This window comes from Oncorhynchus tshawytscha, linkage group LG31 (genome assembly GCF_018296145.1).
Source record: "Oncorhynchus tshawytscha isolate Ot180627B linkage group LG31, Otsh_v2.0, whole genome shotgun sequence".
NCBI classification, from domain to species: Eukaryota; Metazoa; Chordata; class Actinopteri; order Salmoniformes; family Salmonidae; genus Oncorhynchus; species Oncorhynchus tshawytscha.
In genome coordinates, this window is record NC_056459.1 from 19,114,152 (window position 1) to 19,129,644 (window position 15,493).

Here is a 15,493-nt window from a genome sequence, read left to right on the forward strand (position 1 = left end):
CTAGGAAACACTGTCACCACCGATAAATCCATGATAATCGAGAATTTCAAAAAGCATTTCTCTACGGCTGGCCATGCATTCCTCCTGGCTACCCCAACCCCAGCCAACAGCTCCGCACCCCCCGCAGCTACTTGCCCAAGACTCCCCTGCTTCTCCTTCACCCAAATCCAGATAGCAGATGTTCTGAAAGAGCTGCAAAACCTAGACCCGTACAAATCAGCTGGGCTAGACAATCTGGACCCTCTCGTTCTAAAATTATCCACCGCCATTGTCGCAACCCCTATTACTAGTCTGTTCGACCTCTTTCGTATTGCCCGAGATTCCTAAAGATTGGAAAGCTGCCGCGGTCATCCCCCTCTTCAAAGGGGGTGACACCCTGGACCCAAACTGTTACAGACCTATATCCATCCTGCCCTGCCTTTCTAAAGTCTTCGAAAGCCAAGTTAACAGATCACTGACCATTTCGAATCCCACCGTACCTTTTCCACTGTGCACTCCGGTTTCCGAGCTGGTCATGGGTGTACATCAGCCACACTCAAGGTACTAAACGATATTATAACCGCTGTCGATAAAAGACAGTACTGTGCAGCCGTCTTCATCAACCTGGCCAAGGCTTTCGACCCTGTCAATCACCGTAATTCTTATTGGCAGACTCAACAGCCTTGGTTTCTCAAATGACTGCCTCGCCTGGTTCTCCAACTACTTCTCAGATAGATTTGACACACAACTCTGAGGGCCTGTTGTCCGGACCTCTGGCAGTCTCTATGGGGGTACCACAGGGTTCAACTCTCGGGCCGACTTCTCTGTATATATCAATGATGTCGCTCTTGCAGCGGGTGATTCCTTGATCCACCTCTACGGAGACGACACCATTCTGCATACATCTGGCCCTCCTTTGGACACTGTGTTAACAAACCTCCAAACGAGCTTCAATGCCATAAAACACTCCTTCTGTGGCCTCCAACTGCTTTTAAATGATGGTAATACTAAGTGCATGCTCTTCACCCAATTGCTGCCCGCAACCTCCCTCCCAGCATAACTACTCTGGACGGTTCTGACTTAGAATATGTAACTACAAATACCTAGGTGTCTGGTTAGACTGTGAACTCTCCTTCCAGACTCATATTAAGCATCTCCAATAAATAAAAAAAATCTAGGATTCACTTCCTACTTCGCAACAAAGCCTTCTTCACTAACGCTGCCAAACATACCCTCGTAAAACGGACTATTCTACCGATTCTCAACTTCGGCGATGTCATTTACAAAATAGCCTCCAACACTCTACTCAGCAAATTGGATGCAGTCTATCACAGTGCCATCCGTAATGTCACCAAAGCCCCATATACCACCCACCACTGCGACCTGTATGCTCTCGTTGGCTGGCCCTCGCTACATATTCGTCGCCAGACCCACTGGCTCCAGGTCATCTAGAAGTCTTTGCTAAGTAATGCTCCTCTTTATCTCAGCTCACTGGTCACCATAACACCCACCCATAGCACATGCTCCAGCAGGTATATCTCACTGGTCATCCCCAAAGCCAACACCTTCTTTGGTCACCTTTCCTTCCAGTTCTCTGCTGCCAATGACTGGAACAAATTGCAAAAATCACTGAAGTTGGAGACTTATATCTCCCTCACTAACTTTAAGCTTCAGCTATCTGAGCAGTTTACTGATCACTGCAGCTGTACACAGCCCATCTGTAAATAGCCCATCCAACTACCTACCTCATCCCCATATTGTTTTTATTTACATTTTTTTTGCTCTTTTGCACACCAGTATTTCTACTTGCACATCATCATCTGCACATCTATCACTCCAGTGTTAATTTGCTAAATTGTAATTACTTCGCTTCTATGGCCTATTTTTTGCCTTACCTCCTTACTCCATTCGCACACATTGTATATAGATTTTTCTATTGTTGTCACAATCGTCGTAAGGAACGGACCAAAATGCAGCGTGGTAGGTGTTCATGATGATTTTTTAATAAAAGAAATCACGACCGTGACACTATACTGACACAAGCAACTAACATATACAATCACCCACAACCCAAAATGACAAAACAGGCTACCTAAATATGGCTCCCAATCAGAGACAATGACTAACACCTGCCTCTGATTGAGAACCATATCAGGCCAAACACAGAAACAGACAAACTAGACATCCAACATAGAATGCCCACTCAGATCACACCCTGACCAAACAAAACATAGAAACATACAAAGCAAACTATGGTCAGGGTGTGACAATTGTGTTATTGACTGTACTTTTGTTTATCCCGTGTGTAACTCTGTGTTGTTGTTTATTGTCACACTGCTTTGCTTTATCTTGGCCAGGTCGCAGTTGTAAATGAGAACTTGTTCTCAACAGGCCTACCTGGTTAAATAAAGGTGAAATAAAAAATAAATGTAAAAATGTAAAAAATAAAGATGGTCCATTTGGCTTTAATTATTGACTGGTTCTTGTAAAGACAGTTGTGTATTGGTTGTACTTGCATTGTTTTAGCAAGTAACTTGGACTAATGTCTCTATATGAAAGGGATATAATATCCTTTTCATACACAGACCAGATTCCAACAAATTTACCATGGCTGCTTTTTTTATGTCTGTTTTTTCGTATATCAGATACCAGTACCCATTTCAGACAAAATACGTGGTATATTACCTTTCAAACAGACCCTTATTTACCACTTTCTTGCAGGTATATCCCTTTTAGGGTTGTTAAACCATGGGGCTGTTTACATTTCAAAGTAGGGAGATGTTTTTTAGCAACAAAACCGAAAAGGTTCTCTCAGATTGTTGACAACATAAAGTATATTTTGTATCCAATGTTTATTGAAAACATTCCTACATTTGCACAATGAGCACTTGTCTCTCAAATACATCGTTACATTTGTTGGTTTGCTAGCTAGAGAATTTTTGCCATATTAGCAAAGACGTCAAAACAAGACATGGTATCAAGAACAAGATACAACTAGCTGAAACGCGAGCCACCTACGATTCCCCACATTGCAGCTCTTTGTCACTAGATAGAGAGTTGGGCCGGTAACTCGAAAGGTTGGTGGAACGAATCCCTGAGTTGACTAGGTAAAATCTGCCGCTCTGCCCCTGAACAACACAGTTCCCCGGTAGGCCGTCATTGTAAATAAGAATTTGTTCAAAACTGACTTGCCTAGTAAAATGTGAGAACGTTTACATGCACCGTAATAATTCGATATTAAACTGATTATGGAAGTAGGGAGATTATGCAAAAGTCATGTAGACACTTCAGTCTGCTGATCTTAATCGAAGTAAACATACACTTATTAAAACACCTGATTTTCTGAGCAATCTTTCAAATTATTAGAACATGTAAACCCCTTAATTGGCAGTGTATTTGATCTGTGCGAGTGAAGTGATTTGGGAACAACTGATTGTATGCGCTCTAGTAGTTCTATATGTCCGAACTCGGAATCAAATACGTTTAACAGTATACCTTCTGTCCCGTAGCCCCTACCCGGGCTCGAACCAGATACCCTCTGCACACACATACAACTGAAACCCACGAAGCATCGTTACGCATCGCTTCACAAAAGCTGCGGCCCTTGCAGAGCAAGTAAACGCTATTAGCTCGCACCACCGCTAACTAGTTAGCCATTTCATATACATATGCTTACATATGCTTCACAAAAATAACATGCTTTCTGTAGTATAACGTTTATTTTGATTGTTTGCATTTATTAGAGTAGCCAGATTTCAGATGTGTCCATGTAAACAGGATTATTAGCGACATAATTTTTCCGAAAACGTGCGATACCATTTTAATCTAACTAGTCGTTGTGTACACGTCTCCTCGCCCCTACCTGGGCTCGAACCAGGGACCCTCTGCACACATAGCCACCCTCGAAGCATCGGTACCCATCGCTCCACAAAAGCCGTCCCTCCCCGTTTCGTTCTGTTTGCTTCCGTTTAAGAAAGAGAAAGAAAAGAAGAAACGTTTTTGCAACAAAATCGGCGTAATGAATACGTCCCACCAAACGCTGGACCATGACGTCATCAAAAAAGGACAGCGGGCTATCTCGCAATCGTAAACAAAAGGAAATTTTAACCTTGCAGTTTTTCTACTCCTGGAAAGTCTCTCCGCACGTAGACCTTTGCGTAAACAGCTAGCGTCATTGTCATAATATTACAGGGCGAAAACATGGTGGATATACGCACAGGTGAATATGCCTTTTGAATCTACACAATGACCGATATTGGTTTTATTCTTCGTGTTCACATCTAACATGTTTGTTTTTTTAGCTGTACCGTCAGAGTCCTTAAATAAAAGCTCCTCCGATTATGAACCTGTGATTACATTAATAAACAAGAAGCACCAGCCCAATGAGACCCAGTGTAAAAATAGCCGGAATATCACTAGACACGATTCAGGTGAGAGAACATGTGAAATGAAAACCTTTATAAACACATATTAAATAAAGTAACCAGTACAAAAAAAGATTGCCGTTTTCAAACTGCAGTAAAAGTGCAGTAATTGCAGTTAATTGTGGTATTTTGGACGCAATAACTGTAGAATATACTGCAAAATACTGCAGTAATTTTTTGGGGATGCAGTATTTGCAGCATACTGCAGTTATACTGCAATCTTTTTTCGTAAGGGAATTTACCTTATTTCGAGTAATATGTTGATATTTGCTGCTTGTGTGATTAGGGTTAGATGACACTTCAGATGATGAACCCTTGACAAAGTTGGAGAGACTTCCCAGACCTAAAAAAGCCACTGTACAAGCAAAGGGGCAAGGGACTACTTATATCAAAAGAGGAACAGGTAATGGCATCCAGAAGACAAAGAACAAGATCGCAGATGAGAACCTCTCTCAAGCCTCTCTGTCCTGAATACTGTAAAATACACACACACTACTACTATTCTGAATGGAAGGCGGCATCAATTTGTTTGGTCTTTGTTGTAATTCTAGGTTCAACCCAGGATGAGGACTCCTATGACAGCTCAGACAATGAACCCTTGATAAAGATGGTTAAACAGACATCGTTGCCATTCAAAAAGAGACCCTTCAACACAGCCAGAGAGGTTAATGATGTGAAGGGCAGAAATAACGTCCAGAACACTCAAAACATATGCACAGGTGAGACTAGTTCCTCAATTCTTGTATCAAGGCCATATTTCTAAGCTACAGGACAGTTTCGCTAGCACAGACTGGAATATGTTCTGAGATTCATTCGATGGTATTGAGGAGTTTACCACATCAGTCACCGGCTTCATTAATAAGTGCATCGACGACGTTGTCGCCATAGTGACCTTACGTACATATCCCAACCACAAGCCATGGATTACAGGCAACTTCCGCCCTGAGCTAAAGGCTAGAGCTGCCGCTTTCAACGAGCAGGACACTAATCCAGACACTTATAAGAAATCTTGCTACGCCCTCTGACGAACAATCAAACAGAAAAGCGTCAATACAGGACTAAACTTGAATCCTACTACACCGGCTCTGATGCTTGTCGGATGTGGTAGGGCTTGCAAACTGTCATAAATTACAAAAGGAAAACCCAGCCAAGACCTGCCCAGTGACGCAATCCTACCAGACGAGCTGCCGAGGAAGGACGGCTCATAATAATGGCCGGAACGGAGCGAATGGAATGGCATCAAACACATGTTTGATGTACAGTGCCTCCGGAAAGTATTCAGACCCCTTGACTTTTTCCACATTTTGTTACAGCCTTAGTCTACAATTGATTAAATTGTTTTGTCTTCAATCTACACACAATACCCCATAATGACAAATAAAAACCGGGAATATGACATTTACACAAGTATTCAGACCCTTTACTCAGTACTTTGTTGAAGGGCCTTTGGCAGCGATTACAGCATCGAGTCTCTTGGGTGTGACGCTACAAGGTTGGCACACCTGTATTTGGTAAGTTTCTCCCATTCTCTGCAGATCCTCTCAAGCTCTGTAAGGTTGGATGGGGAGGGTCGTGACACAGCTATTTTCAAGTCTGGCACTGGCTGGGCCACTCAAGGACATTCAGCTACTTGTCCCAAAGCCACTCCAGCATTGTCTTGGCTGTGTGCTTCGAGTCGTTGTCCTGTTGGAAGGTGAACTTTCACCCCCAGTCTGAGGTCCTGAGCACTCTGGAGCAGGTTTTTATCAAGAATAACTGTGTACTTTGCTCCATTCATCTTTGCCTTGATCCTGACTAGTCTCCCTGCCCCTGCCACTGAAAAACATCCCCACAACATGATGCTGCCACCAGCATGCTTCACCGTAAGGATGGTGCCAGGTTTCCTCCAGATGTGACACTTGGCATTCAGGCCAAATAGTTAAATCTTGGTTTCATCAGACCAGGGAATCTTGTTTCTCATGATCTGAGAATCTTTAGGTGTCTTTTGGCACCTACTCCAAGCGGCGTTCCATATGTGTGTTTTACTGAGGAGTGGCTTCCATCTGGCCACTCTCAACCATAAAAGCATGATTGGGAAAGTGACGCAGAGATGGTTGTCCTTCTGGAAGGTTCTCCCATCTCCACAGAGGAACTCTGGAGCTCTATCAGAGTGACCAAAGGATTCTTGGTCACCTCCCTGACCAAAGCCCCTCTCCCCCGATTGCTCAGTTGGGCCGGGCAGTCCAGCTCTAGGAAGTCTTGGTGGTTCCAAACTTCTTCCATTTAAGAATGATGGAGGCCACTGTGTTCTTGGACCTTCAATGCTGTAGACGTTTTTTGGTACCCTTCCCCAGATCTGTTTCTCGACACAGTCCTGTCTCTGAGCTCTACGGACAATTCCTTCGACCTTATGGCTTGGTTTTGTTGATCTGACATGCAGTCAACTGTGGGACCTTATATAGACAGGTGTGGGCCTTTCCAAATGATGTCCAATCAATTGAATTTACCACAGGTGGACTCCAATCAAGTTGCAGAAACATCAAGGATGATCAATGGAAACAGGATGCACCTGAGCTCAATGTCGAGTCTCATAGCAAAGGGTCTGAAAAATAAATGGAAATAAGGTGTATATATATTTTAATACAATTGGAAACATTCTAAAAACCTGTTTTCGCTTGGTATTGTGTGGGTATTGTGTGTAGATTGCTGAGGATTTATTTATTTATTTAATCCATAACATAACAAATTGTGGAAAAAGTCAAAGGGTCTGAATACTTTCCGAAGGCACTGTATTTGATACCATTCCAATCATTCTGCTCCCTTGGTGTCCCTATCACTAAGAACCATGGACGATCTTAAAGGATTTGGCATGGGCCTTCAATCCTCAAAAAGTTATACAGCTGCACCATTGAGAGCATTTTGACTGGCTGCATCACTGCTTGGTGTGGCAACTGCTTGGCATCCAACTGCAAGGCGCTATAGACCGTAGTGGGTACGGGCCAGTACATCACTGGGACGGAACTCCCTGCCTTCCAGGACTTCTATACCAGGGGGTGTCAGAGGAAGGCTCTAACTATTGTCAGACTCCAGCCATAGACTGTTCTCTCTGCTACCGCACAGCAATTAGTATTGGAGCGCCAAGTCTTGGACCAACAGGCACCTGAACAGCTTCTACCCCATGCCATAAGATTGTTAAAAGGTTAAAAAAATGGCCAACTGGTGTATTTACATTGACACCCTTTATTTATTTATCTTTTATTTAGTAAATAATTGTCTTACATTTTTAACTCTGCATTGTTGGGAATGGGCTCGTAAGTAAATCAAAATCAAATCAAATGTATTTATATAGCCCTTCGTACATCAGCTGATATCTCAAAGTGCTGTACAGAAACCCAGCCTAAAACCCCAAACGGCAAGCAATGCAGGTGTAGAAGCACGGTGGCTAGGAAAAACTCCCTAGAAAGGCCAAAACCTAGGAAGAAACCTAGAGAGGAACCAGGCTATGTAGGGTGGCCAGTCCTCTTCTGGCTGTGCCGGGTGGAGATTATAACAGAACATGGCCAAGATGTTCAAATGTTCATAAATGACCAGCATGGTCGAATAATAATAAGGCAGAACAGTTGAAACTGGAGCAGCAGCACGGCCAAGTGGACTGGGGACAACAAGGAGTCATCATGTCAGGTAGTCCTGGGGCATGGTCCTAGGGCTCAGGTCCTCCGAGAGAGAGAGAGAAGGAGAGAATTAGAGAACGCACACTTAGATTCACACAGGACACCGAATAGGACAGGAGAAGTACTCCAGATATAACAAACTGATCCTAGCCCCCCGACACAAACTACTGCAGCATAAATACTGGAGGCTGAGACAGGAGGGGTCAGGAGACACTGTGGCCCCATCCGAGGACACCCCCGGACAGGGCCAAACAGGAAGGATATAACCCCACCCACTTTGCCAAAGCACAGCCCCCACACCACTAGAGGGATATCTTCAACCACCAACCATGGGTAGGCAGACTTCCATAAAAATGGAGCTCTATAGGAGAAAGCCCTGCCTCCAGCTGTTTGCTTAGAAATTCTAGGGACAATTAGGAGGCCTGCGTCTTGTGACCGTAGCGTACGTGTAGGTATGTACGGCAGGACCAAATCAGAGAGATAGGTAGGAGCAAGCCAATGTAATGCTTTGTAGGTTAGCAGTAAAACCTTGAAATCAGCCCTTGCTTTGACAGGAAGCCAGTGTAGAGAGGCTAGCACTGGAGTAATATGATACATTTTTTTGGTTCTAGTCAGGATTCTAGCAACCGTATTTAGCACTAACTGAAGTTTATTTAGTGCTTTATCCGGGTAGCCGGAAAGTAGAGCATTGCAGTAGTCTAACCTAGAAGTGACAAAAGCATGGATTAATTTTTCTGCATCATTTTTGGACAGAACGTTTCTGATTTTTGCAATGTTACGTAGATGGAAAAAAGCTGTCCTTGAAATGGTCTTGATATGTTCTTCAAAAGAGATATCAGGGTCCAGAGTAATGCCGAGGTCCTTCACAGTTTTATTTGAGACGACTGTACAACCATTAAGATTAATTGTCAGATTCAACAGAAGATCTATTTGTTTCTTGGGACCTAGAACAAGCATCTCTGTTTTGTCCGAGTTTAAAAGTAGAAAGTTTGCAGCCATCCACTTCCTTATGTCTGAAACACATGCTTCTAGCAAGGGCAATTTTGGGGCTTCACCATGTTTCATTGAAATGTACAGCTGTGTGTCATCTGCATAGCAGTGAAAGTTAACATTATGTTTTCGAATGACATCCCCAAGAGGTAAAATATATAGTGAAAACAATAGTGGTCCTAAAATGGAACCTTGAGGAACACTGAAATTTACAGTTGATTTGTCAGAGGACAAACCATTCACAGAGACAAACTGATATCTTTCCGACAGATAAGATCTAAACCAGGCCAGAACTTGTCCGTGTAGACCAATTTGGGTTTCCAATCTCTCCAAAAGAATGTGGTGATCGATGGTATCAAAAGCAGCACTAAGGTCTAGGAGCACGAGGACAGATGCAGAGCCTGGGTCCGATGCCATTAAAATGTCATTTACCACCTTCACAAGTGCAGTCTCAGTGCTATGATGGGGTCTAAAACCAGACGGAAACATTTCGTATACATTGTTTGTCTTCAGGAAGGCAGCGAGTTGCTGCGCAACAGCCTTTGATAAAAATTTTGAGAGGAATGGAAGATTCGATAGAGGCCGATAGTTTTTTATATTTTCTGGGTGAATGTTTGGCTTTTTCAAGAGAGGCTTTATTACTGTCTCTTTTAGTGAGTTTGGTACACATCCGGTGGATAGAGAGCCGTTTATTATGTTCAACATAGGAGGGCCAAGCACAGGAAGCAGCTCTTTCAGTAGTTTAGTTGGAATAGGGTCCAGTATGCAGCTTGAAGGTTTAGAGGCCATGATTATTTTCATCATTGTGTCAAGAGATATAGTACTAAAACACTTGAGCGTCTCTCTTGATCCTAGGTCCTGGCAGAGTTGTGCAGACTCAGGACAACTGAGCTTTGAAGGAATACGCAGATTTAAAGAGGAGTCCGTAATTTGCTTTCTAATAATCATAATCTTTTCCTCAAAGAAGTTCATGAATTTATCACTGCTAAAGTGAAAGCCATCCTCTCTTGGGGAATGCTGCCTTTTAGTTAGCTTTGCGACAGTATCAAAAAGGAATTTCGGATTGTTCTTATTTTCCTCAATTAAGTTAGAAAAATAGGATGATCGAGCAGCAGTAAGGGCTCTTCGGTACTGCACGGTACTGTCCAAGCTAGTCGGAAGACTTCCAGTTTGGTGTGGCGCCATTTCCGTTCCAATTTTCTGGAAGCTTGCTTCAGAGCTGGGGTATTTTCTGTGTACCAGGGAGCTAGTTTCTTATGAGAAATGTTTTTAGTTTTTAGGGGTGCAACTGCATCTAGGGTATTGCGCAAGGTTAAATTGAGTTCCTCAGTTAGGTGGTTAACTGATTTTTGTCCTCAAGGAATCTTTGTGTTGTCTGTGAATTTATAGCATGACTTTTGATGTTCCTTGGTTGGGGTCTGAGCAGATTATTTGTTGCAATTGCAAACGTAATAAAATGGTGGTCCGATAGTCCAGGATTATGAGGAAAAACATTAAGATCCACAACATTTATTCCATGGGACAAAACTAGGTCCAGCGTATGACTGTGACAGTGAGTGGGTCCAGAGACATGTTGGACAAAACCCACTGAGTCGATGATGGCTCCGAAAGCCTTTTGGAGTGGGTCTGTGGACTTTTCCATGTGAATATTAAAGTCACCAAAGATTAAAATATTATCTGCGATGACTACAAGGTCCGATAGGAATTCTGGGAACTCAGTGAGGAACGCTGTATATGGCCCAGGAGGCCTGTAAACAGTAGCTATAAAAAGTGATTGAGTAGGCTGCATAGATTTCATGACTAGAAGCTCAAAAGACGAAAACGTCTTTTTTTTTTTGTAAATTGAAATTTGCTATCGTAAATGTTAGCAACACCTCCGCCTTTGCGGGATGCACGGGGGATATGGTCACTAGTGTAGCCAGGAGGTGAGGCCTCATTTAACACAGTAAATTCATCAGGCTTAAGCCATGTTTCTGTCAGGCCAATCACATCAAGATTAGTAAGTGAAAGTAAGTAAGCATTGCACTGTGAAGTCTACACCTGTTGTTTGCAACGCATTATACCAATAAAATTGGATTTGATTCATGTACTAAATGGCTTTAGCGGGGAATAAAATTGCTTTTCCTGTTCATCTTATTGTCTATTTAACCAGACTCATCAGGTGACAGCTCCGATAATGTGCCACTGATCAAGATGGTAGACAAGCTGAAGACACAAACCCGAACAAAGACACTCCCTACAACAGCCAGAGAAACACCCAGTAAAGTTCTTAAAAACCACAACAGGAGTATAGTTGAGAACACACAGCATCTCGTCTCTATACTTTCACTATGGCATAATATGTCTGACAGTTTTATCGTTGATTCTAATCCAATAGTCTTGTTTTCTGATTACATGGCCAGAATCCTCCGATGACAGCACAGAGGATGAACCATTGATTAATCTAACCAGGTCTCCATCTAAAGACACTGTGAGGACAATACTGAAGAGCTGTGTTGCTAAAGAATCCAACAGCAACAACTGTAGTCAAAGAAAAGGCAAAACCAGCAGAGGTAATTTATCCTACAGAGCACATTTTTACAAATATTGCTGAGTATGTATACTGACAGATCATTTTTTGATGGGTCTCTAATGTTTTTCCTTTATCCTGTTTGAATTGTCAGAGGAAGAGGTGAATTCTGATTCTGATGACGAGCCCTTAATTAGCCTAGTTAAAAAGCCTCTTAAAGCTGTAAAGAAGACCACGACACCAGCGAAGAAGAGTGTGCCAGGAAAGACAAACAAAGCAGTCAACAGATGGAGCACCAACATTGTTCAAAGCACAAGTGAAGGTGACAATTTTTCAGCACATGTCGAAGCATGGATTTAAAACCATCCAAAATACACCCTAGAAGATTAGGTTAGGTTGAGTCTTGTTATGCAACGGTTGATTTGTATTGCTTTCTCAGGGTCTTTGGATGATAGATTAGATGATGAGCTGTTGATCAAGAAGATGGTGAGGAATCCATCAATGAAGACCCTGATGGTTATTCTGGAGAGGTGTGAAACTAAAGAAGCCTTGGAAGATTACTATAGAGCCAATGTGGGAAACGCTGGCGAAAGAAGTGCAGGTAAGAATTCCACTTATTGTATATTTCCCTTCCCATTTGGATTATCTTTGACATAGTTGAGAGCTGCACTGTTTGATAAATCACATTGGAATCTGTCAGTGTATACCTATTATGCAGTACTCATAGGTTTTTTGTGTATTTATTTGGAAGAGGAGAACTCTGATGATTAACTCTTGTTAAAGATGGTCACGAATTCCCCTCATTCTTCACCAGAAGCTATGGCAGAGAAGAGAAATCAGTCACAAGACTGCTCTGACGATGAACCTTTGATAAAGATGGTTGGAAACCCAGATTCATGATTATGGACTTGTATAGATACCGGAATAGTACTTCATTTTAGGATTTTTAAAATGTTTTACCTTTATTTAACTAGGCAAGTCAGTTAAGAACAAATTCTTATTTTCAATGACGGCCTAGGAACAGTAGGTTAACTGCCTGTTCAGGGGCAGAACGACAGATTTGTACCTTGTCATCTCAGGGGTTTGAACTTGCAACCTTCTGGTTATTAGTCCAACACTCTAACCACAATGCATTACAGCATTCAGTAACAAACTTGTCGAAGATGGCACAATAGTTACTGACACAACCACTTTTTTTCTTGCTTGAATTTACTGTGTTATGGTGAAAATAAATGTGTTGTCTAACTATTAGGTGATTTGGGATAACTAATTTCATTTTTTAACCTGTGTTTTTCTAACTTATTTATTTTTGTATCATGTTTACCACATGGACGCTCATGGTAGCATGTTTTATAGTATATTTATGGCCATGCAAAAGTTTAACAATGGGCCTGATTATTTTTAATTGTTGCCAATTATGGGTCTCCAGCTTAATGAATTAGAGTACATTTGTGATTAATAGGGAGGAGTCAGGTACTCAATTTCTTTTGACTGGAATGTACCATCAAATAGGGAGCAGTACTATTCATTTTCAAACACTGAAACTGTAATGTGCTTGTTACAGTCCACACGTAATTTTGTGAAATTACGTTATAAAAAAAAATATTCATGAATTGTTTTTACAATTTTAATTAAAGAACAGAAGTTTCCCATTTGTCTTAGTCATCAACAAAAAACACACCTTCACTTCTATGGGAGATATTAAATTGGCAAAGGATTTCAGCTTCTAAACTGAGACGTCTGTAAAATGAGGCTTTTTTTTTGCAAATCTACCTAGAAGGCCAGCATTCCAAGGGTCGCCTCTTCACTGTTGATGTTGGGACTGGTGTTTTGCGGGTACTATTTAATGAAGCTGCCAGTTGAGGACTTGTGAGGCGTCTGTTTCTCAAACTAGACACTAATGTACTTGTCCTCTTGCTCAGTTGTGCACCGGGGCCTCCCACTCCTCTTTCTATTCTGGTTAGGGCCAGTTTGCGCTGTTCTGTGAACGGAGTAGTACACAGCGTTGAACGAGATCTTCAGTTTCTTGGCAATTTCTCACATGGAATAGCCTTCATTTCTCAGAACAAGAATAGACTGACGAGTTTCAAAAGAAAATGCTTTGTTTCTGGCCATTTTGAGCCTGTAATCGAACCCACATGCTTACGCTCCAGATACTCAACTAGTTTAATGAAGGCCAGTTGTATAGCTTTAATCAGAACAACAGTTTTCAGCTGTGCTAACATAATTGCAAAAGGGTTCTCTAACATTAACTCCTGAAAAGCTAATCAAATGTCTCCACAAGACTATTTGCATTGCCCCCCGCCACGCTGCTTCTACTCTCTGTTATTATCTATGCATAGTCACTTTAATAACCCTACCTGCATGTACATAATTACCTCAACACCAGTGCCCACGCACATTGACTCTGTACCGGTACCCCCTGTATATAGCCCCGTTATTGTTATTTTCTGCTGCTCTTTAATTATTTGTTATTCTTATCTCTTACTTTTTTGGGGAGGGTATTTTCTTAAAATGGAATTGTTGGTTAAGGGCTTGTAGGTAAGCATTTCACTGTAAGGTACCTGTTGTATTCGGCGCATGTGACAAATAAAATTTGATTTAATTTAATGCCATAATATACAGTGCATTCGGAAGTATTCAGACCCCTTGACCATTTCCACATTTTGTTAGCATTATTCTAAAATTGATTTTTAATAAAGTCCCTCAATCTACTCAGAATACCCCAAAATGCAAAGTGAAAAGTATTTTTTTGCAATTTTTGGCAAAATATTAAAAAAGCAAAAACAGAAATGACCTATATACATACAGTTGAAGTCAGAAGTTTACATACACTTAGGTTGGAGTCATTCAAATCAGTTTTTCAAACACTCCACAAATTTCTTGTTAACTATAGTTTTGGCAAGTCAGTTATGACTTCTACTTTGTGAATGACAAGTAATTTTTCAAACAATTGTTTACGGATAGATTATTTAACTTGTAATTCACTGTATCACAATTCCAGTGGGTCAGAAGTTTACATACATTAAGTTGACTGTGCCTTTTAACAGCTTGGAAAATTCCAGAAAATAATGCCATGGTTTTAGAAGCTTCTGATAGGCTAATTGACATAATTTGAGTCAATTGGAGGTGTACCTGTGGATGTATTTCAAGGCCTACCTTCAAACTCAGTGCCTCTTTGCTTGACATCATGGGGAAATCTGCCAAGACCTCAGAAACAAAATTGTTGACCTCCACAAGTCTGGTTCATCCTTGGGAGCAATTTCCAAATGCCTGAAGGTACCACGTTCATCTGTACAAACAATCGTTTTTCTTAATAGCTTCTACCCCCAAGCCATAAGACTGCTAAACAGCTAATCAAATGGCTACCCAAACTATTTCCATTGACCCCCCCCCCTTTTTTTTCACGCTGCTGCTACTTGCTGTTTATTATCTATTATCCTTGCATAATTACTTTACCCCTACCTACATGTACATATTACCTCAGTTACCTTGACTAACCTGTACCCCCGCACATCGACTCAGTATCGGTAGCCATGTATATAGCCTCGTTATTGTATTGGTGCTCAACTTTAAAAAAAAACTTTTGTCTATTTAGTAAATATTTTTCATAACTGCATTGTTGATTAAAGGGCTTGTAAGTAAGTATTTCACGGTAAGGTCTACACTTGTTGTATTCTGCGCATGTGACACACAAAATTGGATTTGATGTCAAGGCTTAATTCTTGTGACATCAATAAAGGATCTTAGCTTTCACCTGGTCAGTTTTTCATGGAAAGAGACCTAATATTTTGTACATTCAGCACAGGAGGTTGGTGGCACCTTAATTGGAGAGAATGGACTTGTGGTAATGGCTGGGTGGAATTGGTGGAATGGTATCAAATACAGCAAACACATGACAGTCCATCACTTTGTTTCATCCATTATTATGAGCCATCCTC

The 15,493-nt window shown here is 41.6% G+C and overlaps 1 protein-coding gene across 7 annotated transcripts; it reads left to right on the forward strand.

Moving 5' to 3' along the window:
- The first annotated feature begins 3,972 nt into the window (after nucleotides 1-3,972).
- Nucleotides 3,973-13,202, forward strand: LOC112229543 (DNA mismatch repair protein Msh3). 7 transcript variants are annotated; one of them, XM_024395430.2, is made up of 9 exons: nucleotides 3,977-4,198; nucleotides 4,281-4,409; nucleotides 4,690-4,842; nucleotides 4,955-5,122; nucleotides 11,196-11,303; nucleotides 11,446-11,595; nucleotides 11,707-11,874; nucleotides 11,992-12,153; nucleotides 12,370-13,202. In XM_024395430.2, the coding sequence occupies exons 1-9, from the start codon at nucleotides 4,180-4,182 to the stop codon at nucleotides 12,450-12,452; spliced, it is 1,140 nt and encodes a 379-aa protein (XP_024251198.1). In that variant the 5' UTR covers nucleotides 3,977-4,179; the 3' UTR covers nucleotides 12,453-13,202. The 7 variants fall into 7 exon arrangements, with proteins under 7 accessions (XP_024251204.1, XP_024251198.1, XP_042166347.1 ...); XM_042310413.1 differs by having other exon boundaries at nucleotides 12,304-12,396; XM_024395433.2 differs by having other exon boundaries at nucleotides 3,978-4,198; nucleotides 12,336-13,202.
- The last annotated feature ends 2,291 nt before the right edge of the window (nucleotides 13,203-15,493 follow it).

Coding starts and splice junctions, on each gene's coding strand:
- LOC112229543 (XM_024395429.2), top strand. Junction 5,123..11,195: donor CACTCAAAACATATGCACAG/GTGAGACTAGTT, acceptor CTATTTAACCAG/ACTCATCAGGTGACAGCTCC. Junction 11,875..11,991: donor TGTTCAAAGCACAAGTGAAG/GTGACAATTTTT, acceptor TTGCTTTCTCAG/GGTCTTTGGATGATAGATTA.